This window comes from Convolutriloba macropyga, unplaced genomic scaffold (assembly GCF_964194025.1).
Source record: "Convolutriloba macropyga unplaced genomic scaffold, txConMacr16.3 SCAFFOLD_1520, whole genome shotgun sequence".
NCBI classification, from domain to species: Eukaryota; Metazoa; Xenacoelomorpha; order Acoela; family Convolutidae; genus Convolutriloba; species Convolutriloba macropyga.
In genome coordinates, this window is record NW_027452371.1 from 26 (window position 1) to 25,689 (window position 25,664).

General features: G+C 35.9%; 1 protein-coding gene across 1 annotated transcript in view; it reads left to right on the forward strand.

Annotated features, from left to right (window-relative positions):
• Positions 1-11,282: 11,282 nt before the first annotated feature.
• Positions 11,283-25,664, forward strand: part of LOC142357426 (uncharacterized) — a 34,660-nt gene continuing 20,278 nt past the window's right edge. Inside the window, exons 1-10 of the mRNA XM_075409063.1 lie at positions 11,283-11,970; positions 12,483-12,539; positions 12,620-12,697; positions 13,153-13,239; positions 16,319-16,474; positions 17,410-17,718; positions 20,776-20,967; positions 21,582-21,653; positions 22,260-22,313; positions 24,712-24,816. Of these exons, the coding sequence (XP_075265178.1) occupies positions 12,534-12,539; positions 12,620-12,697; positions 13,153-13,239; positions 16,319-16,474; positions 17,410-17,718; positions 20,776-20,967; positions 21,582-21,653; positions 22,260-22,313; positions 24,712-24,816 (1,059 nt within the window). The 5' untranslated portion in view covers positions 11,283-11,970; positions 12,483-12,533. The remainder of the gene's footprint in view (positions 11,971-12,482; positions 12,540-12,619; positions 12,698-13,152; positions 13,240-16,318; positions 16,475-17,409; positions 17,719-20,775; positions 20,968-21,581; positions 21,654-22,259; positions 22,314-24,711; positions 24,817-25,664) is intronic.

A 25,664-nucleotide genomic window follows, 5' to 3' on the forward strand; every position in this document is an offset into this window, starting at 1 on the left:
AGAGTATTAATCGGCCAAGCTTCTTCCCGAAGACTGTATAGTGAAGCCACTCTGAGGGTAGGCCTGTCTACTTGTCGATGTCTTGGCAAGTTAATTTAACCCATGTACTATGGAATGGTGAACCAAGTAAACAATTAAAACGGTCTGCAGTAACCTGAAGTATCTGATGGGCAATGTCTTAACGATCCATCAAGTTGGTTAATACTCTTCTGGTTGGGTTGTGGAGTGAACACCGACGAGCTCTTCACGTCATCTACTATTTTGTTTTAAGTATATTGGTTGATCGATTAATTACAAAGTGAATTGAGGACCTGGTATAATTCTCAATCTTAGAGTCACCAATTTATTTCATTTGGTAAAACAATTCTTCGAAGCTAAAATATCTTATAACATAGTGAGGCATTAAAACATATTCTAATATCATAAATTTATTGGCAATTGAATAAAATTCAATAGCGCCTGAAAATACTTTCTTTAGGGTTTGAACGAGGGCCTGATATAACCCTTTAGTCATATAAGGGCAGTAGGTTTGTGAAGTTCCTATCCAATCCAGTATTTTTTCTCTAAAGATAGATTCTAGGAACAATTGTGGAATTGTGAATAGGGTAAAATCTCCACCCTAAATAATCAGATTCCAAATTGGCGACCACAGAGGGATTCTTCTGATTAGAAGGCGGTTTTGAATTTTACAAAAAAAAACGCAAAATTAGATTTTGAGAGAACCGATGAATTAGACCTTTGGAATACGTTCCAAAGGTAAAACTCATCTATATTTTTTTCCTTGTCATTCGGTTTTGCATCGAAAATTACTTCAATTACCAAAAATTAACAACGCACCAAACAACCAGCAACAGCAAAAACAGAACCAGTCGAACAATCAGCAGCAAATAGCCGTAGCACTACCTCTTCTTACCCCCCTCCGATACCCCAGCCGCGACTTCGAGAGTTTCGAAAGATGGGTTTTTCCCAAATGCCAAAAATTGGGATGACCAGAGACAACGCCAGGTCCTACCCACGTGTTTGAACAGTTATGCGTTAGATGAGTTTTAAAATCTCCCCAATCATTACTTTCAGCAAGTGCAAAGACAACCAGCCCCGACCATAGCGAGAGTTCTGAACGCTCTTAACAACAGAATTGGCGACTTTCCCAACGCAAGGAGTGCCCGCACCGACTTCAAAAATCTTCAACAATTGGAATCAGAGTCAATCCAAGAGTTCTCAAGGCGAGTTAGTAAATTAAGAGAGGCAGCCAATGCTCATCTTGATGTTGCGGGACGACAGGAAGCTAACAAAGATGCCTTTATGGACGGACTGTTGGACATCAAAATCAGATATACACTCCTTAAGGAAGAACCAGGAAGCTTCAATGCAGCTACACAACGGTCCATCGCTCAAGACGCCATCAGTAAAGCGGAATCAAGTCGACTGCCAAGACGAAGAAACGGACGTGTGAGATGGACAAAGAGTGAACAAGATCATGATGAGTCAGCAACAGCTGACATTAGAGCACTCAAGACCAGTCTGTCATCGGGTTTCCATCAAATGATCAAGTTTCAGACCAGAAGCGTCAATAGGATGCTAGAGCAGCAAAAGCGACATACGCAGATCATGGAGAAGATTCTTGAGACCCAAACAAGATTTCTATCCAAATCAAGTCAACCCAGATTTCAGAATAGAAGTCCGGGAAGATCGGAAGGCTTTCGACCCAGATCTTCTGCGATGCATTGCTATAATTGCCGAGAGTTTGGGCACTTGTGAAATCAGTGAACACAGAAAGGAACAATACAGCCGGATATATCTGCAAACTTGGACACCGATATACAACCAATCGTAAAAAGCATTTTACAGAGAGCGAAGCCAGAACAAGTGAGCAGTATCAACAAAGTTCAAGCCGAAGTAGTCTCAGGACCTACAGTCTACGTAATGGTTGATCTTGACGGACAAAACCACAAAGCGTTAGTGGATACTGGGAGCAATGCGAACATTCTATCAGAAAAACTTTACTCATAGTTAGAACAGCGTTCCAAACTCAGACCTTTCGAGAACAAGTTCTTTCCGCCACCAATGATCTTTTCAAAATACTTGGCGTGTTTACTGGCGAAATAACGTTTGACGCCGGGGTTAAAGTGAAAGCCAATCTCCTGGTGATACCCAACGCAGACGTGCCTTTGATACTTGGAACCCAGGTGATGGAGGAGAATAAAGTATCAATCGACGTCCATTCTAAGCAGCTGATGATGAAGAAAGAAAGCAACGTTTTAAATTTGCAATTTGCCTATAAACCTGAAGTCCTCATGCACGTACATCTTTGTGAGGTGGAAGCAGAAACCGGTCTTGATCAAATTGAAACAACGGAAGAAACACAGCACGGGGTAATTGCAGAAACAAACCTAACCCTATCATGCGATGAAGAGTAAGAACAAATTTGTTCATTAGCAATTCCAGACCGAAACCAACAAACAGACGACAGAAGAACACTGCTACAAGAGTTCAGAGATGTGTTTGCAATGAACAACGAACTTGGGCAGGCACACATGGTTCAGCAAGAAATTGACACAGGTGATACGCTGCCCATCAAGCTTGCACACCATAGACTTGCACCTGGAAAGATCACTTTGGTTAAGAAGGAGATTGAGGACATGCTGACACGAAACAATATCCGACCATCAAACAGTGCACCAATCGTTCTCGTTAACAAAAAGGAAGGGAGCAACCGAATGTGCACAGACTTCAGACAACTAACAGAAGTAAAAAAGAAAGACGCTTTTACCCTTCCGCGAATTGACCAGATACTGGATCATCTTCACGGAGCAACGATTTTTTCAAGCCTCGATCTAGCCTCTGGACATTGTTAAGTCCCATTAGTTGAGAGTGCTATACCAAAAACTGCGTTCGTTTCTCCCGATGGTGGACACTACGAGTACCTCAGACTTCCATTTGGACTTTGCAATGCACCGGGAACCTTCCAGCAACTTATGACAAGCATCTTCAATGAATATCTCTTTTCTGGTGTTTAGTAAGAATGTGGAGGAACACGAAATACGCATGCGCTGCGTTTTTCACGCCCTTCGCTAGGCCAATCTGAAACTCAAACCCAAGAAATGCCGCCTCGTTCAAGAATCCTTAACCTGTCTAGGATACAAACTGAGCCCAGAGGGAATTGCACCAGATCAAAACAAAATCGTTGCAGTACGGGACCGGAAGCGACCAGAAAACTTTACCGAAGTGAGGTCCTTTTTTGTATTTTGCAGTTACCCGAGACGTTTCATCAAAGACTTTGCTGGGATAGCGAAACCTCTTCACGAGATAACAAAAAATAACAGCCGTTTCACTTGGAATCCTGAATGCGTTCGAAAAACTGAAAAAGGCTTTGATTGATAGCTCAGTACTAAAGCATCCGGACTACAGCTCTCCTTTTATCGTGAACACGGATGCAAGTGACAACAGTCTAGGGGCAGTACTCTCGAATATTGTCGATGGAATACCCGGTGGCTTTCGCGAGCAGTGTTTTGACGGCAGCAGAAAGTCGTTACTCAACAACAAAAAGAAAAGCATTAGCAGTCAATCAGGCGAAGAAATTGTTCAAGCCTTACATTTGGGGAACTCAATTTGTGCTCAGAACAGATCATGCATGGCTACAGTGGTTATTTAGACAAAACAATGACGGGATGATATTCAGGATGCTTCAAAGATTGCACGAATTCGATTTTCAAGTAATACAGAGACCAGGAAACAAGCACGGAAATGCGGAGGGACTGTCAAGACAGTGCAGCAACACACTTGAGCTAATTGAAGCTGAGAGACTGGATATGTTTTGAAATTGCCCATCACCTAACTCTTTGGAAGACGCCCTCGGAAGAATTAAATTAAGTACAGCCGAGGACGCGAACGAACCAATGACTATCCAATTTAAAGAGTATATAAACTCAATTAGGCCGGCTCGAAGAAACGGTCCCTGATTACACCTCATCTTGAAATGGGCAAACGCTAAAAAAAACATCCAGACCAAAATCCGCTGAGAGACTTAACAATCAAGAAGGCAAACGCAAGAGCAAAAGGAGAAGATGCAGTAGCGATGTGGGGCCTCTGGGTCCAGATGGAACTGATTGATGGCGTGCTGTACAGGAAGTGGCATGTGGAAGGAAGCAATACAACACAAAAACAACTTGCAGTACCGCAAGGACTCAGAGAGACATTTTTGGAACATCTGTGCGATTCGAAACTCAGTGGAGGCCATTTTGCTTATCAAAAGACCTTGGACAGGGCAAGACAGAGGTTTTTGGTGGCCAATTATGACAAAAGACGTTGAATGAAAATGTGAGAACTGCACCCTGTGTCAAGCACGAAGTACCACTGTAAAGAACAGAATAGTAGCCCTTCTCCAGACAATCAACGTTGGGATCCGATTCAGCAAAGTGGCAGCAGATATCCTGGGACCTGCTACCCGAGCAAAGACAAGCGTTGCAAAATACGTACTCGTCTTGACGGACTATTTCACAAAATACGTGGTTTGCGTTCCCTTAGAAACAACTACGGCCAAAGATGTTGCTAGAGCAATTGTGGAGAACTGGGTTTTGACGTTTGGAGCGCCTGATTGCCTTCACACCGACCAAGGATCAAACTTCTGCAGCAAACTACTACTAGAAGTGTGCAAAATTTTGCAATAGAGAAGACACGAACATCTCCATATAACCCGCAATGGTATGGTAGAACGTCTTAACAGAGTTGTTGCGGATGTTATTTGCAAATATTGCGCAAACAATCCAAGTAGCTGGGATCAAATGATTCCCTATCTCAACTTCGACTATAATACGACCGTACGCAAAACAACAGGACAGACTCCATTCTCACTTGTGTTTGGACAAGAATGCAAATACCCAATTGACTTGCTACTCCCGAAAGCACCTGGTCACGAAATTGTCAACTACGATTTCACAAGATGGCTCAACGTGCAATTCAGGGTAGCACATACCAGGGAGATTTGGCTAAAAGCAAGAAAGAAAGTGAGATATGTATCAAAAAAACGTTTTTGGAGAAGAATTGAAGCCGGAAGAGAGAGAGTATGGCTTTTTGTACACGACAAAGCGAATTCAAAAAAATTTTTCCTTCCATGGGACGGACCGTACAACATCATTGAGAAAACGTCAGATGTCAATTACAAAACTTCAAAGAATGCAAATGCAAAGAAATGGAAGATCGTCCACTACAACCGATTAAAGCCAGTCAAAGATGATGTGAGACCACCTAGAATGGGAGCGAGATCTTCCCATTACGAAAAATTGCAGAACCAACGGAATGCAGACAACAACAAGGAAATGGCTAACGATGAAAACATCCAAACCTTCACACCAGAAGTTTTGTCGAGACCACAAAGGCAACACAGTCCATACAAATGGATGGACGAAGACGAAGATTTCTTCTATGACTTATTCGCTGAATGCACGAACACTACAAAAGTTCTCATGGAAAAAATTATACTGAGCAGTGAAGAGCAAGAAGCGCCCAAAATGTCTCAGCATGTACTCAAAGAAATTCAGACACCCTTCGTGACGCCAACCAAAGAGCTCAGTTCCACACCCCTTCTTCAATGACCGTACAAAGTGGTGTTGAGAGATCTCAATGAAGGAAAATCAACACCGGCTAGCGCGACAAGAGAAATGTGTAAACCAAAAAATTCTAGGATCAAAACCAGACCATGGCAACCTCTCCATTGCAAAAACAAGAGAAAGAAGAGCGGTCAAGTATCTAAACAGATTGGGAATCGACGACGAATAAAAAAAGAAAAAAATATTAAGAACTTTTTAAAAAAAAAACAAGAAGACTTGATTAAGTCTCATAATATAAACAATATATATATATATATATATATATATATATATATTTATATATATATATATATATATATATATATAAATATATATATATATATATATATATATATCGGAATTTGAGTTGGATTCTGGAAATTAAATTACTGGACTTTGACTTACAATAAGAAAATCGGGGTAAAGTTTTACATGAAAACTTTTTCGATACATGGGAATGTGATGAAGGAATTTTGACATTTGATTGGAATCCATTTAACAATAGTTTGATTGTCCTATTTGACAAAAAAAATATTGAAAAGGGAGTAAATACTGTAGAAGTTTCCTGCATGTATAGGGATAACACTATCTAAGCATCTGGAGCAGTAACCCTTAATAAGGTGTTCAATTTTTGGATTATATTACTTGCAATCGCGGTGCGGCTTCAAACAATTGTGAGTGGAAAATCTAGCGCTAAACTTGGAGCTTCAAAACGTCTTCCAGTTTACAACAGTCCTCCAAAATAGAGAAGAAGACTTGGGTAGGCTCAAAATTTTGTAACAACCAAGAGCTCAGCTTACTACTACAACACCACTTTGATGATTTGATATCATCAATTAAGACGGAGTATGGCAGAGCAGAAGAAGAAGAAACAAATCATCGACGAGGTGAAAGCCTTTACTAACCAGACAGATCTAATACAGCGTCAAAGACGATCTCCCCTCTTATTTGCGATGGGATCAGCAACTGCTATAACCTTGCAGCCATTGTTAGAAAAAACCGGCTGCAGACTTCTCTCTGTGTTTGGTATTTGTCACAGTGCTAAACAGAAGATGGAAAAGTTTGAAGGGAGACTACACAATCTCGAATCACGGACAGTTCACCATAACGACGAAGAAAACGAATCAGATCACGTTCTAGCAAGCAGCAGCTTGAAGCTACACCAAGATACAAAAAGAGTGTTAGATTACACGGAGGACAATTTTCGGAGACTGCAATTTAACTTGAACAACCTGCAACCAACAATGGAAAGCTTACTGCAAGCACAAATATGCGATCAGCGGAGAACGGACGTAATTATGATTGCTTTCCGAGCCCAGAGTGCAATCAACGATGTCACTTGGACACTGAATGCAATACAGAGCTAGCTACATATTCAAACGCTGTACATGACAGAACAAAGGACACAGTTTGCTACCAGTATGGGTGTTCCAGCTAATGGTAACCTACCTGCAGCACAGATACCTTACTTGGAATTACAGAAAACACTCTCAAAGTTGGAACTCGGTGGAAAACAATTATAAATTCCTTCAGAAGACTCCAGTCTATATTACAGTTTACCAATAGTCAGAAATGTGTATGACAACGACAACGGGCTCCTGATCACTCTGATGATTCCAGAGTACACTGGGGAGCCTATTCACAACGCCTACAAAGCAACCGCACTACCACAACCCATCAAAAACTCTACAACGGCAGCAACGCTGAAACTAGACCGGAATTATTTAATTGTGTCAAGACGAGAAGAAAGTTACGAAGAAATGAACAGTGAGGAGTATCTGTCATGCCCCGGTACATCACAGTTGAAACTGTGCACAAACCAGTGGCGCTGGTGAGCGCACATGATCAGTTATGCTTAACAGCTCTACTTTACGAGCATGAGGTAGCGGCATTGAAGACCTGTGTACGAGAAGTGACCGAGTTTCCAATTTTGCCAAAAGCAGTCTACCTGGGTCACTCTATCTGCCTTTTATGTGCGGCAGATGATCAGCAATTCCTCTACAACATAACATACCAAGATGGAAAAAACTTTCGAGTAGGGCGAATGGTTGCAAAAGCTGCCTGGTAGACCCTCCATGCAACGGGAAATTATTTCATCCAACTAATGGATTGATGATGTTACCCGACCCTGCCGAATGTGTGGAACAAAATGGATCAATAACCACCATCAGCACTCCAGATATCCTTGACGCCGTTTTCACTATACCAAGTCTTCCTACAAATCTTCAAATGAACGAGTAGCAGACGTTGACGCTACACAGGGTTAGGTCAGAACTTCAAGATGTCCCAACGCTGTAGGTAACCCCTCAACTGAATAAAGAAATGACTGGCGAAATACAGACACAGTACAAAAAGGACAGCAGCAAAGAACATCTTTTTCAGCCGTCCCGGCGGAAGACCCTATCATAATTGGCTGGCCTAATTAGCTTTTACTTTTATATTATGGATGCTGGGAATCTTAATTGCAGCTGTTTGGATAGCAAGGACGTTTTACGTGAATAACAGGAAAAGGAGAACCATGAACAGTTCGTCAACTGATCCAATTAGAAAGAAACTTAGTAGAAAGAATGCGAATCAAAGACACTCAAGTTGATTGAATTTTTCGTACCGCAAATTGTTGTGATGGTGCTATTTCCTATAAGTATAATTTATACTCTAATTGCATAGCGTTGTACTTTTCAGGAGAATAGTTTAGTCCGGATGGGTGGGATGTGGGAATGGAAGTTAAACTTAAGCGTTTTTTGGAAGAGAACCAAATTAATACTGACCTTGGATTATTCCCAACACCAAAGCAAGTTCTAAATTTGAAACTGTACCAAGATAATAATGGCGAAGAAATTTAAACTAATGAGAATGGTTGAATAAGTAAATTTTGATCTTGATAAAGATTCTATGATAAATCTACCACCAAATTTTCATACACGTAATGAAAGATGAGAAACCCATCCTAGGGGCCTAGGTTATCAAAGTCATCAATGACCTTCTGAAAACTTTTCCCAGAAAGGTATTTTTCACACAAAGAGTCGGAACTTTTGTTAAAAATGAGACTAAACTATCATACAATACCAAACATAGATCAGCAGCATATATAAGGCTCAATTTTAGCCAATTTATGTTACCGAAATCAGTCTGAAAATAATTATATTGTCGTGATAATCGAAATTACGGAGTAAACTTGATTCGATGAGTGCGTTAACAGATCTCTGTCGTGGTACTGAAAGTTGTAAAAGATTGTTTGAAATTGGTAATTTCGGGTAACTATAGTTTTCGTTAAATTAACTTTGTAAATTTTCCACTATCTTCATTTTCTAGACTTTTCTTATAACTTAGTATAAACTAAAACATGTATCTAGTAAAAATAGACTAAACGTTCGGCTAGTTGGGAACATTAGAACATAAACTAGTTGTTTTACAAGAACGGGAGCCTAGTATTCATTATTACTAGAAAGTTGTTAATTAGTTTCGAGTTTCTCCTAATTTTGAGTAACAAAAAACTTAGTTTTGAGTAACAAAAAACTTAGTTTTAGCTTCAATTAATTGGATTTAATTTAGTTTGGTGGCTAGTAAATTAGTGATAAACCAATCAATTTTTAGGTTAGGTTAGGTTAAGGAAAAGGAAGACAGCACCGAGTCCAGGACAACATCAAGACTATTGATTTCTGAGAGCATTAATTGGCCAAGCTCCTTCCCGCAGACCGTATAGTGAAGCCACTCTGAGGGTAGGCTGCCTGCTTGTCGATCACGTGGCAAGTTAATTTAACCTATGTAGTATGGAATGGTGAACCAAGTAGACAATTAAAACGGTCTGCAGTAACCTGATGTATCTGATGGGCAATGTCATAACGTTTCATCAAGTTGGTTAATACTCTTCTGGTTGGGTTGTGGATTGAACACCGACGAGCTCTTCACGTCATCTACTATTTTGTTTTACGTATATTGGTTGATCGATTAATTACAAAGTGAATTGAGGACCTGGTATAATTCTCAATCTTAGAGTCACCAATTTATTTCATTTGGTAAAACATTTCTTCGAAGCTAAAATATCATATTACATAGAGAGGCATTACAAACATATTCTAATATCAAAATTTTTTTGGCAACTTACTAAAGTTCTATAGCGACTGAAGGTACTTTCTTTAGGGTTTGAACGAGGGCCTGGTATAACCCTTTAGTCTATTTAAGTGCGGTAGGTTTGTGAAGTTACTATCCAGTCCAGTATTTTTTCTCCTAGGATAGATTCTAGGAACAATTGTGGAATTGTGAATAGGGTAAAACCTCCACACTAAGTATTCAGATTCTATATTGGCGACCACCGATCTATATTTTGTTCTAAACTCATCTATATTTTGTTCCTTGTCATTCGGTTTTGCATCGAAAATTAGTTCAATTACCAAAAATGAACAACGCACCAAACAACCAGCAACAGCAACAACAGTACCAGGCGAACAATCAGCTTTATTCAGATTCTATACAAATCTGCAATAATCTATATTGTCAACACGATCAACTGACAACAAATCAATCAAAAACGTAAATGGCAAAAATAATTAAATCAGCATTATGTTCAAATAAATTGATAGCTAGAAAAAAATTGACCTTCCTTGGACATAAAATGAGGGAACTAATTGTGAGCTGTCACTAATTGTGAGATTAGCATTTTTACGTGACGTTGTGTGATTCCATTTATTAAATCGAGATGCATTTTTTGGGCTATAACTCTGCATTTACATGCATGCGTTAGAAAAGAGTGAATTTAGTTTATTGGTTCAACCCTTCCCAAGCGAGAGTGGTTAGTTAATTTGCAAGATTCTGGCTTTAAAAAAATATATAAGTTATGTCCTAAAATGGCTAAATCTCCTTCAGAAAGAGATATACAGCAAGATCTGTCAGAAAAATGGTAATCTTGCAAGATTCTTGCAACGGCATCAAAATTCATTCCATGTGAGCTATTAATTGATTGGCGGATTTCATTCTTTCTCTTGAACATTATTTTTTGATCAAATTAATTGAATTGAAGGAAAACAGCTTAATTTTAAAAGAAGTTTTGAATGTTTTCATTACTAAATTCTAAGAAAATCTATTACCGTCTAACAGGTACTGCCTTCTATTTGCATTTCTTTCCGCTAAGAAGCCGCTCTCGATTTATGTTATCAAAAAAATTTCTACAAATTGCTTTATTTTGACATTGCAGTTGATACCTAGCTATTTTTTATTACTCTGGCAAAAAAAATGAAAACCACGGACAATTAGCGTAGTACATTTCTGATCCTATATGATTTTGACAGAAAAACGGTTATCCTGCAAGATTCTGGCAGAAAGACTGGCTATCTTGAAACCTTCTGGTATTGTGAGCCAGAATTTTGCAAGATTTGTCCTTTGACTTTGAGTTGGTTTCCATTTATTTTGAGATCTACTTATATTGAAAAATTTGTGTCATTGAGAAACCGTCGCTGCAATTGAAAACCTTTGAACACGACTTGTAGCCCAAATAAACACAGAAAAATTAACTCGAAATCGCAGACGCAACTATAGTGATCTTATGAACGCTCTAATATAAAATTATCTAGTTTGGATTTTCGATTTCTAAATCTAGTTAGGTGTGCATGTCTGTTTAGTACACAGAGGATGAAATAGGCCCTCCTTTCGACATTAGAGATGAAGAATCTTGGGTTGGTACTCTCCAAATCCACCTACTAAACCCCCCTCCCCTCCCCGCTCCATGAGATAACTGCCCGCTTCCTGTTTAAAATTACTAATATTCATGCTTGAACTAATGTTACTCGATTATAACTGCTTCTTTAGGACATAGCTAGAGACTTTTTTAATCAGTGATATCCGCACTAGTCTAGCCTCGACGTAAATCTTGAATGATCTTGCAACATTACGCATAACCGTTCAATATTTTGTTCTGAAATCTTGCACAGTTAACGTCGAAGCAAAAGCACACTTTGACCTTCAATCCTAGTCCTAGAGAGTAAACCAAAAATAGCCGCAGACTATTTTTAATTTGTTTGTTTTTTATCAGAGCTGTTTTCTTTTCTCTATTTGCCAAATTGTTTTCTAATAATCTTATATTTCTGCTTCTTGTTCTTTCTAACGAGCAAATTGTTTCTGACTAATAACTTTTCCCACTAACCAGGATCTGGGTCGCTACTCGACAGAAGTAAGTGGGGGCAACGTCTTCTTCACCCCGAGGAAACCCAGAAACATCCAAGTGCCAGATACACTTTTTGAAAAGAAAACCCCCCAGGGTGGAATTCAGAATATTCCAGAAGTTTCTACAGTTTCTGATGACGTCAAGGACGTTGAAGCTGATATTAGTGAGGATGCGGAAGATGTTCTCAAACAGCAGAAAGAATTGGATGAAATTCAACTTGCCCAAGCCGTGAGTAATAAAAAATTAAAAAGTTTCTCAATGTTTTTTTTTTCATTTTAAAATTGGTCTAAATTGATCAAAATTGGCATTTATAAGAGGCAAGTAAATTTAGCCAGATTGCTAGTGAACAAAATAAAAACGTTCCTATAATACTGAATTTAAGTTGAAGAGTGCATGAAAAAAATAATAATCGCGTGAAATTTAAATTCGTTCACATGAATAACAAAATCGGATGCTAAGAAAATGCTTGTTTATAGAGCGAATTGACTACCGCAGTCATAATCGAATGGTTCTCTCGCAAGATCTTGCAAGATAAGCGTCCGAACTGTAATTGCAAGAGTCTTGCAAGATCTTTAATTCAGAATATTCCAGAAGTTTCTACAAGTTCTGACAAGGTCAAGGGCGTTGAAACCGATATCAGATAACCGTTGGAACTCACATGATCATATATGAGCATTTTTGTGAACCAAAAAATGACGTCACAGTTGAAACTCAAGCCATGTAATTTCTGTTTTTTCCAGGAACAAAGAGCCAAGAATTTGGATGCGGTTGCGAACAAGCTAGACGCCAAAATGCAGGTTACAAACTTAAAATTTATAATTCGGTTCAGCCCTGGCATCGCTGAAGTCAGCAAAATTAAGCCCATTTGTTTGTTTAGGACATTGTCGGAGACTTCTCGTATGACCAATTTGCTAGCTCTAAACGCAAGATCAGTTCCTCTGATGAGTCACCAAAGGTAGGAATATCCAATTTTCCATCTCAAAAACACGGGCTCCAAAATTGAGGGGAAAATATTCCAAAAGTTTTGCATGTATTTGTGAACACTTAGATTATATTAAGTTTTTTTCTTGTGAGAATTGCTGAGAAATTACCGGTAAATTTATGCACAATCCCCAACTTATTTCAATTTCTATGTAAAGTTAGTTACAATTAGGTACAATTTCTATGTAAAGTCATCGAATGACCGGATTTCTGTCAAAAGTTTGCAATACCTGGATCAAAAATTTACTTAACATTTTTCAACAAACTTTATGAGTCTTTGCACAACTTATTTAAATTAATTTAAGTATTATGTTCTATTTTTTTTCGCTAGACGAAACAATGATTTATGTCTCATTCTATCAACGATTCTAATTCACTTTTCCGCCAAAGGGTCTTTTTCTTTGAGTTTTAGACTCTATCTCTTTTTAGAATTTCTCTCAACTGGTGGAAGAGCTTGACAACAAAGCTGTGGAAACTGAGCGACTTCAAAAAGCAAAAGTCGCGCCCCGCAAAAAGGTAACATGCAATGTCCGATAAATTAAGCGCATAACGAATAGAAGCTAACAGTTTCATAACTGCATGATGAACTGATGAACAAAAAATTTGAGTCCAAAGGTATTTTGTTTCAAAAATCAAAATTTTCTAAATTTGAGCTAACCAAAACTAAAAAATATGAGGAATAGAAAATCTGAAATAAGAACAATATAAAGTAAATTTCTGGAGGCTTCTCCTGAGTTTTAGATATTTTTTCAAAATCATTGTATTGTTGTCGAGCTGTACTGACGTGTAAGTAAAAGTTCTGGTAAAATAAATTTTGTAATGCGGTGATTGTATTATAGGCCGTTTTCTTCTTTCAAAATCTAAAGCTTTTTTTACGCATCTTAGATCGATAACAACGCTACCATTAGAAAAGTCTTTAATACTATAGTTAAAAAGAAAATCAAAAAATTAAAAAGTTTCCTCTCCTCTCCACGCCTCTTTCTCTCTCTCTTTCTCTCTCTCTCTCTCTCTCTCTCTCTCTCTCTCTCTCTCTCTCTTGCATTAAGACGCAAACACACACACAACCACCACCACCACAATAACAATCCTCCAAAACTACAAACACCTTTTTTTACAAAGTACTAATGGTGTCATAGATCATGTCAACAGTGTATATGAGAGCTTTTGATACAGACTTCTCAAGTTTTATTTTTTTTGTTATTTGAATTCAACGGAACAAAATAAAAAAAGAAAACGTTTCAATTCTTCATAAATGTTATGTTCTCTTTCCTTTCTTTAGGGCTCTATGGTCAAACATGACTGCTCCTAATCTTGCAATATAGTAAACAAGTCAAAAACCAGAAACTTATACGAATTTTAGAAAATTGTTTAAGTTTTTCTGAGGAGTTTTTTCTTCTCTGCTTCTGCTTGTAATTTATTAGACGTTTTCCCCTCTTGACTTGTAATTTAGACTTTTGGTGTCTTGCAGCAGGAGAAAATTAATTTCAAGGTCATTGTGAAATAATTTAAATATAATTATAGTGAAACTTCCATTTTTAAATTTTCATGAATAATTTATATATCTCTGTTTGGTCCTGAAGGGCACGAAGAGAAAACCAATTCTTAGACCGGCTTTTTTTAATCTAGTGTAGAAAAATGGTCGTGGACAGGTGAAAACTTAAGGTTCAAAACAAGTTATCCATGGCTCCAAGTGCTCAAAAAAATTTGTAATAGGCTTCATTGCAGTGATTTGGTACAAAAGAAAAAATACTTGGACAGAAGTTGGTTTTCGGAGTTTGTTCCAAAATTCAGGGCCGATTTCTGCAAACAGTTTTAAACGTAGACTGCAGGAAATTGCTAAATTTTTAAAATCTAGAGTTGGCAAGGTTTAAAAAAAATAATATGACAGCAATATATTTTCAGAGGAAATTGGTCAAAATTACGAGTTAAGAAATTTTCTCATATATTTTTTCCACTTTCAACCAGGATTTTATTCCAGCGAACTAAATATATTATATTAATTATATGATTTTTTTCAAAACATAAAAAAATGGAACTAACTGTAAATACAAAAAAGTATAAAAAGATCTGCGACTAAGCATAAAAAGAACTTATTTTGAATTGTTTGAAGGAATTGGAAAAATGATCAGAAAAAGATTCCGCGGAAATGACAATCTTTTGATTGCTACGTCAAAATTTTTATTTTTAAAAAAAATTTTTTAAGATGCATTAAAATAGGTTTATTTTGCCCTTGCACGAAGAGGGGATAAAAAATTTAAGAAAAAAGCATTGAAAACGGGAAAAATTTCAATTTGAAAAAATAAATCCTATAAAATCTCATCATTTGGGTTGATAGCTAGGACCGTACAAAAATCTTTTGATCGGATGGTCTATATGAGAAAACAATGCATTTCGGAAAATATGAGGCCGATTAGAGAAAACTTTAGAAGATCACTTAACAATAACCCGGGTCCAGGCCGATTGGTTATCTTGTAAGAACTTGCAAGTTTCTGGCAGAATTTTATAAGGCGATGCATCGCCTTGCAAGTTTTTTTTCAAAAACTTGCAAGTTCTTACAAGTTAATCATTCGACTTGCAAGTTCTTACAAGTTAACAATTCAACTTACAAGGCCCTTACGCGCGCACACACATACCCGCACACATACACATGCACATACACACACACACATACACACACACTCATACGCACTAGACCGTAAATAAAACATTACCAGACATGAATGTAAACGAATGTTTGGAAAAAGTAAAATTTGGAAAAATGTGAATTAAATTATAAAAAAGTGTATAAAAACGAAAGGCCACCAATAAATTTTGAGAAATTACTGACATATGAATTTAAAAATTCAATGAAAGTCAATATTTTGGGAACAATTTTTTAAAAAAGCGATCGTGACGAAACTAATTGAGATCTACAGTTTTTTAAAATTGCAAAAGGAGCTCTCTTGAAATGATAAAATTCAATAAGTAACCATTTTGTCTACTTAGGTCAAATTGTATTATGTTATTAAAACGGTGCATTTAACTCCCGCGCGCTTTCTACGCCAAATGACTGAAGGTAAAAATAAATTAACATATGAGAGTTGTGCTCGACCGGAACGAACTTGCAAGAAACTTACAAGTTAGTCATTCGAATTACAAGTTCTTACAAGTTAACCATTCGACTTGCAAGTTCTTACAAGTTAACCGTCTTTTGCAAGAAACATGCAAAATCTTACAAGTTAACCACCTTTTGCAAGAAACTTGCAAGTTCTTACAAGTTAACCGTTCGGTCTCGACCCGGGAATCCATTTAGGGCAAAAATTTGATCCAAATTGATGAAAAATTAATCTCTAAAAAGTTCAAATCTGTTACAAAATTATGATCAAAAGTTCTAACTGAACCAAAAAAGCTAACTTTAGACAATTTGAAACTCTCAGCTTCAATTCAGCTCACATTAGTCCGCTACATGCAGTAAAAAAGATCTAAATTCCACAAATTCCACGAAAAAAGGAACAAAAATTTCAAAAAAAAATTCCAAATATAATAATTTGTTTAGGCACTCTTACAAATGGCTTTCTTAATTGCGCGTTGATGGTTATTGCTAATTTTGATTTAGGTTGCCAAGAAGAAAATAGCCACTGATAAGAGGAGTGGTATATCACCCTCCCGCGACCGAATTATGGATAAATCGAGGGATGTGACTGCCGTGGATGACAAATCAGTGACTGAGAAAACAGTTTCGAGAGAAATGCCGGCAGACGACATCAACCATGTAAGTTTAAAAAATTAGTGCCCTGAGAAAAAGCCTCAATGCCAGAATACCCACGGCCAAAATACCAAATGGTGATAATCCATTGCCGAAACACCAAATGCCTAAATACCAAAAAAGCGTTAAAATTAACTGTACTTAAGATCAACTGATAGAAGCAAATGATCTTGCATAGATATCAAATCAGTTGTTCTTCAATTACGATTGCAGTTCTAAAGTTTATAAAGGTTAGTACAACAACTGTTGAAACCGGTGTTTGAACGAAATACACAAAGTGCCATTATTTACCCATTAATTTAGTCTTTAGTTGAAGTTATAGAAAAATAAACTAACCTAGGTTTGTCTAAGAAATTATTGATACCATATATTTTTAATTATATTTATATAATTCACTATCCCCATGGCTAACCCCGTGGGATTATGATATGAAACTAGAGCCACCGGATGGACCAAATTGATGGGGGTATTCTTGATTTTAAATAACTTGTGATGCTTACTGCTATTTTGTAATTCGCCCCTGGAACGGGTACATCGAAAGGAATTAATGATCTATTCTGTTAGTGTTTTTTATGACCCCCAGTTACAAATTATATGTTGTTATATAGCATGTAAGAAATTAGCAAATTAGCACGTGAGCCTGGGGGTCATAAAAAATTTATGCTCACTAAGCTGGGGGGGGGGGGGGGGGGGGGGGCTCAACACCAGTTACAGAGCACGTGCCATTACACAGTAAAATCATCATGTAAAACTATAGCACGTGCGTCTGGGGGGGGGGGGGGAGCAAATAATATGCACCCACTAAGCTTGGGGGGCACAAACGAAAAAGATCCGAGAAAAGGTAAAAGAGTAAAATTTTTTTAACAATTCCCGGGTAATTCCCGGGTAATTCCCGACACACTAATGAAAATTTAGCTTAAAACTAATTTAATACCTTTTAGGCACCTTTTATTGAGGCAAACGAGCAGCTGGATACAGTTGACACAATCGCAGACCATAACCCGACCGCGGATACAATGGAAGCTGAAACTGGCATAAACAGCCAACCAATGGCAGAAGACGACGCCAGCCAATTGGAACACGACCCAGTTCCTGATCTCGTCCAATCAGATTTGAGCAGGCTGAACAGAGAAACAACTATCAAATTTCACACCGAACCGTCTGGTCTGTCCACAATCAGTGCAGCTACGGCTGATGACGTCATATCTCCGGTGGCTCCTCCCCCGAAATTACCATCTATGCCTTTAAAGGTTCATGTTTTTCATCACCGCGAACTAAATGTTTAATTCATTAGCTATCACTTTTTGCATTGTTAGTCATAAATAGTTAGTCATAATATGTCATAATTAGAGCCGAGATTGGTACTGATTTTGATGTCTAAAATTATAATCCGGTGCACTGTTATCGATTACTGAATCACCTGAACTTTTTTTCCGAATTTGACCGCTATAACAAAAAATTAATAGTCATAAAACGCCATTGTTTCTGTGAGAACTTATCACCCGCGTCAAGATGTGAGCAAAAATTTTTGAACTAAACGCGCTGAATATGCTGAAATTATGTAAGGAATATGCTGAATAAGTTGAAAGTTTAGTTTTAGCGGCTTTCAGCGCATTTTACATAATTTTAAGCAAAAACCTCGACCCGGGCAACCATAAAAAGGCATTAATTAGTTTAATGAGTTTAATGAAAGAAATTATTACCCAAACATTCTATTTACTACTCCAAACGGACTGTTTATGGAAGCTTAATAACAATAGCAGGATCATGAAACGGAAATTTCTCATGACTTTTATGCAACCTATGTTGTCCATTTTATGGGCGGCCAAACTTGAAACCCTTTTTTTTCAAATCACTTGTCAACCAATTTTTGTTCCGATTCCTATGACACCATCACAAATTCCGTCATACTACAATTAGGGGCAAAATATGCAATTTGATGTAATTGATCAAATCATCTTTGAAATAATTGATCATCCAAGAAGGCTGGGTAATGTGCGTACGCACATAATGTTCCGACCCCACCACTCATCCACATTCTTGACTTTTAGGGGCAAAATGTGCAATTTGATGTAATTGATCAAATCATCTTTGAAATAATTGATCATCCAAGAAGGCTGGGTAATGTGCGTACGCACATAATGTTCCGACCCCACCACTCATCCACATTCTTGACTTATTCTTGGCTGCCAAATAATGAAGAAATGGCAAACTTTCAAAAAAATACTAATCGTTCAGTAACTCATCAGTGGAATACAATAATGCCAAACTAGACGGCAGATGAAATTTGTTGCTAATGGGACAACAAGAAAAGACAATAATAAAAATCAAATAACAAACATTAATTACGAACAAAACTTGATGTCTATAAATAAAAAATTAAAACAAAAGAAAACTCGCATCCAAAAAAAAACGAAAGAAAACAAACTATCCTGTGCTTCATTAATAAAGATATGGAACCTGTCGTCAATGCGACTGGGTAGCAGGTCGACAAAAAACAGCAAAAAGGTGCGAAGTTAAAAAACACGTATCTATTTTTAAAAACAATTAATTTTAATGTAATTAATATCATTAGATAATAACTGAAATTACCATAATTTTCATTTAAATCTCCATAGGAAGCAATTGAGACCTTTCATTATCCAATTTACGTCATACGACTACAAAAAGAAGTAGAAATAACGGCAAAAACAAAAACTTCAGTTAAACTGTGCGCAAAATTGTCAGTGAAGCCGTTAAAACCATAAACTGGTCACTAAGAGCATAAAAAATGTTAAATAGTAAAAATTTATTAAGCCCATGGAACCTGTCATTAATGTTATAATCTTAAAAGAAAACAAAATTCCTTTAAAATGTATAAAACGTATATAAATCTCAAACATATTATGAAATCTCGTAGTAACTGTTGTAACAAAGCCAAAAAACAATTGATTGAAACTTAAACCGTAATAGAATATAAACTATAGCTCAATGGAAGCGAATTCTGACCTGTCTTCACAGAGAATAAGCTAAAAATGCACAGAAAAACGATTTAAAGAAAATGGCGAAGAAAAATTTGAAATATGTTTTTGAGAACAAATATTATGATAGTCATAATAGATATAAGATTACAACAAAAAAATTTTGATTAAGTTGCACTACCCGAGGAATCCAATAGGGTTTGTTTTTAATGATTTAATGAGACTGTTTCACAAGACTACAAAATAATAACAAATACAGGCAGAAGTCAAAGTTTCGCAAATATTTTTACGATACCACAGTGTTCTAGGCACTATAATTATCTAATTTTTTCCGCAAGACCTGCAAACAATCACTTGATTTTTATCCTAACATCAACGAGTCTTCCTTATAAAAATTAGTGCAAAAAAATGATAACCAAAAGAAACCCCTTTTAAATATACAAATTTTTACAATAAGGACCCACCATGGTGAGATCAAGATCAGCCCTGATATGGATGCAATCCTAAAAAGACACCCACTTTGTTCAAATTGCAAAACAGGTCAATTTTCGAACAAAAATTTTCTGTAAATCAAAAATAAACAAAGAATTTTGTATAATTATTGAGCTTAAATTTGACAAAAGTGGCATATTAATAATTCCAGAAGACTCTTATAGCCACCGGGAGTACAGCTAGCTCTCTTTTAGCATACAAAGATATGACCGCAATCTTAATTTGTCTACTTCCAGCAAATATAAAGAAAGTGCGCTAAAAAAGCATATTTGGTCCTATTTTGACGAAAAAGTTTGAACTTTGAAAAATTTAGCGTAAATTCTAGTAAAAAAAAAACTTGATCGAACAATTCAGCAACCCTCCTTTGTCTTTAATTATAAAATCAATTAGACCACAGTTAACAATTTTGGTATATTTAAGCAAAATTGGCGAAAAATTGGGTCAAAAATACGGAAAATGTGATTAAAAACAATGGAATATCGTCTACTATTCTCAATACTTTAAACCTCGATAACTCCCTGTAAAAAGCGAAAATCAAAAAATTTATATCGATCGGCCAAGATTGACTGAACAAAAAACCCATCTTACTATATATTTCCTCCCCCCACTAAAGTGGGTTGAAACAATCATCTCTGAGTTGCCTGAGAAAAGAATTCTGTGGCTGAGCAGTAATAAGTATTTAATTGATCGAATAACTTATAATGACAATATTAACAAATGTTAACTAAAGTATACATACATCACTTCAAAATCATTCCAGGAAAATTGCTTAAGACTCTTAAGAAGCATTAACAAACTTTAGCCATTATGATTCAATTTTCAAGACCCCTCTAACAGTATAATTAATGTTGTTAGGTCACGGTAGAACCCAACGGGGCCAAGAAGGGCACAGAGAGCAGCATTGACTCAGATGTCAAGTATGGGGGACGAGGAATGTATGGAGTACGCAAGGATCTGTACAAAAACATGCAGGCTGAAATCAGAAACTCAATTGAGACAAAGAAAGCTCTCTTCAACGAAGAACCACTTGCTGTTTATGGCGAAAAGGTGAACAACATTCTGTACAAAAAATCTAAAAGAATTAAACTTAAAATGTGCTCTTTATAAAAACAATTTTCTGCGAAAATTTCATGAAAAAAACTTGAAAATACCAAAATACCGGATTGCTTCCAGCAGATTTATTCGAAGGGAACTTTAGTTAAGTATTCCTGAAAAACGGCTAAAAGTGCCCGAACATTTCATCTGCCTGAATTTTTACCTGAAATTGATTGAAAATGTGACATTTTTATATGGAAACACACTCTTTAGGGTAATATTCCGAAGCATTTTTTAGCTATTCTGTTTGGCAAAAAGTTCGAGAGAAAAGTGTCGCATAAAGGATATGGTTTTTCATTTGTAAAAATGAAGGAAATGTTTAAATATGGCAATTCTGAAAACAGAACTGACCTAAGTCTGATCAGCCGATAATTGATATTAATCATTATGAAACACTTGACTTGCAATTAGCACTCAGTCAGTATAAGGAACACATCAAAAGTTCTGAAAATGAGATCATTGTAATTTTTAAGCAAGAATTTGCTCTTAAAAGAGAATCTTAGTTTGTATTTTTTTCAATCTTGATAGTTAATACAAATGTATGTAATTTTTCCCTATGGTAATAGATGGGTGACCCTAACCACACATTTGAGCTGAGAAAATTGAAGCTCGCGCAGAAAATCTTCCATCAAGATCAGGTGAAATTACGTAACATAAAGGTGTGAAATTTTGTAGTGTGTCTTGCTGTTTATTTGTTCAGAACGCATCAGTTTTTTCCTAATATTTCACAGAAAATAGTTTAAAACCACATTTGAAACGAAGCCACATTCTGGTGCTAATTCTACCAATCTATGTTTAAATAATTTTCTTACAAATGTATAAAAAACTGTACAAAGTTATTGAGAGATCATTGTTAATAACAGGTCGAGATCTCTTTCGAAACTAGGTAAAATGAACCACAAATGAATACTTTTTTTGAGGTTGTTATTTGTTTGTTTTTGTTAATTTCAAAAAAGGCACTAAGCTTATTAGTTGTGTTTGTAATTTATTTACGGTGTGTTGATGTTTGTGTTGTGTTATTTTCAGGCGATCAAATTTGGTCTGTTGATTAACACCAAACAAACTCGAAAGACACAATTGGCGAACCCCGATTGGCTAAATCACCTTATAATCTATCTTAACATATTAATATAACCTGGTTGATTCTGATTAAATTTGACTGTTTGGCTTGAGAAACGCGTGTGATAACATCGCTATAGTAGTTCAAATGTTGATCATTTGTTCACAAATTGTTCATTTTTCAGTCGAGTGTGGCCGATGATGAGCTGAGAGCACGATACAACCAATATAGAAAACTGGTAGGTAAAAGTAACCAACTTTTTAATGAACACAAAATTTAAAAATATAACCGAAATGGTAAACATAATTGGAACAAATGAAAAAATGAAATTTGCTCGAGCACTATATGTTAAAAGCGGAAACAGAATTGACGTTCTTGCAATTAGTTTGTTTCCTTCAGAACTCGAAAATTAAAAACAGCTCTAAAAACTACCATTCTGCAATTTAATTGGAAGGTTTCATGAAGTCAGATTCTTTTAATGGTTTCACTTTGTCCTAAAACAGCGGTTTTTCTCATAGATTTAAGTGATTTGGGTAAATTGTTCCAATTTTGAACACAATGAAAAATTTTTACAACGGTTCAAACAACATGGCCTACTGTGCATTCATATTTCGGACACTTTGACTGTTTTTGAACTGCTCTGCTCAAGATTTCATTCAAAACAATTGATAAAAGTTGAAACAAAATCATTTTTTTACTAAAAATTCTTGCGTGTATTTCGGGAGCGTTTCAGTATTGAACCAGCAAAATTTATTTATTGAAAATTAGTTTCAACTTTTCAGCTTTTTTATGATGAATCTAAGTGAAGCGTTCGCTAAGTGGTCTGACGATTGTTACGTTGACAATATATTTGTATCTGTTCCACTAATTGAACTTTAGACTAACTACTCTTTTAAGAGTACAAGTGATTGTCAATAATGGTGATTCAGCAGTGATTTACTTTGAGACTAACCTTTGGTTAGGGGCCACAGCTCCTCTCCCATTTATGACAACGAAAGTTTTACTCAGGCCACTTGACTTCATCGATTTCAAATCTGTCGAGATATTACGTTTTTGGAGTTAGCTTTTGAGAATTTTATGTCCGCTAGCTATTTCACAGGGTATTATTGTATTACTTTATACTAAACTATTCCCCAAGAGGTAATTGTTCATCTATGATGTATAACATTCTTGTTATGCTGGAAATGTCCGAGAAATTCCACAACTATTTTGCTTTTGAGTTTCCGTTAACAACTCAAAATATGAATGGAAATCGCAGAAACCCCCGATTCTAGTTGATCACAAATGTCTGGAGTACTAATAGCTTCTATGTTTTATTTAATTCCTTATTTAGCTCTTCAAGGATTTGTTTATAAATTTTTAGAACTTTATGACTTTTTACAATTCGAATAAAAATATTGTCGTAAAACTGTTTTACATCCTAAATAGAGTTGGTAAAGACTATATGATTATCCAAACAATTTTTCTCTATCTTGAAATAAAGATGAAAAAAATCTTTCTCAACACCCTCAAGAATGAATTTTGTAAACTAGCTCACTTGAAACACTCTCATGAAGTAATGTTACAGTTTTCATTGGAGCCAAAATGGCGATGCTAAAGTAAAAGAACAAGGCGCAATTGTGAATAAAGAAAACTGCCGAAATTCTTTTTCAAACGGAATCACCTTTTTCTTTCATTTTTTATTCAGCGTTTTTATGGAAACAAAAGCACGTTGTTCCTTTTACAAATACAGTGCAAAATTTAATTTTTATATTCAAAAGTTTAAAGCAGAAACAATTTACTGCAAACAGAATTCCTTCAAAATAATATTTAAATAATTTATTTTTCATTATTACCAAAAACTTTACGTCAAACCTCAAAAAATATGAAAATTTCCTAATTTGAGCTGTCACTCTTGTGCGCAGGTGTGGAAGGTGTGATCAAATATTGATTAAAAAGAACAGATCCACAGCAGAATTGTAGATTGGTTTTTCCCACGTGAAAAAAATTGGGAAGTGAGGTGTTATATGGAGGCTGCAATAAAACACAGTTTATGTCAGGATTAGATATTTAAGCGATGTATTTAACACTTCTTATCCAATTGTTGAGATCGGATTTCAGCAAATTTTGCACTTTTTATTTATTTACAAATTTTAAGCCGTATTTTATGTTATTTATCCGGGCACAATATTTTGTTTTGCACCATTTGACTAAATATCTCCAAAAAGCTTGAAATTTCTTCCACGGATAGGTGTTTTTGGTTTTCTATCTGGGAAAAAATTTTTCCCTGATAATTATAGGACATTTGATTACTGAATTAGCACAATTATAGTACAATTAACTATAATGTTTTTTCTTTCCGATCTATTTATGAATCAAATGATATGAAATTTTTTATCTGATGTCAAATTAAAACTCAATTCGTTTTCAAATTATGAATCATGATATCAAAAACCCAAATTTTAATCGCTTAAAAAATTATATGTTATTCTTTATTATCTCTTGAGCGAAACCAGAAAACTTTGTATATTGAAAGAAAACAGAAATGTAACTTTTTGCGATTCAAACAATTATTTTATGAAATAGTTTTTTGTAATATTTTACATTTATTTGAAATTATCTGTGAAATGATATGTGAAGGACCTCTTGTCATTAAGGCCATGTCCCACATAACCCAATTGGAGGAGAAGGTCGAATCTAGCAAAGATCTGGAGAAGCAACTGAGTGCCAAGTTCTACGAAATGGAGAAACAGTGGAATGCTGTAAGTACTGTTCTTCCTTCTCTTATTACCATCATCAGCGTAACTATATAAACATAAATTGATTGGCGAACTCATTATGAAGTGTTTCTGCTCTTAATTAAAAACGCTTAAATTCCGAGTGTATACATTTACAATATCCTTAATATACAACTTGGTAGTGTATATTAATTAGTTATTTCCTGAATTAAATAAATAAATCTGTTTTTACTGGTAAGATATGTTAAAAGGTCTAACCTGGTAGAGAAGCCGTTATTATTTTAGTTATTTTGGTTAATCATCGAATCATCAAATAATAACCAAGCCTAGTAATGTTTTTAATAGCCGCACAGCGATAGCTGAGGCTATTATTGGCCTTCTCTTGGTTTTTTTTTTTATTTCGTCGTCATGATTTTTGTTACGACCATATGACGTCACAGCCATTTTTGTTCATTCGTTCATGCAATTTCAACTGAATTGCATGTGTGACGTCATTTTTCGCTCTTAGTGGAGCGAGTTTTTTTGTTCATGTGCGTGATTAAATTTTTGGTCACACTTGACTTACCTCACTCTCAAAAATGACTTCCTTACTTTGAAATTGACTTTTATTTACTTTAATTCAAAGAGATAAGGTCAAATGGGTGTGTATCACTCTAAATGAAGGTTATTTGAGATCAGCTAATAGAGGCAGCAATAACTTATACAGATTTTTAATCAAAATATAACAGATCAGCCTTCAATGATAAGACGAATTTTTTTGGTCTGTCTTTTTTACTGTTTTTTTTAGACTGCCAATCTACGAATCTATTGCGGCTATTTTCTGGCAATCTGCCAGCTATGTTTTTTTCTTTAAAAAGTAATCAAACCTATGA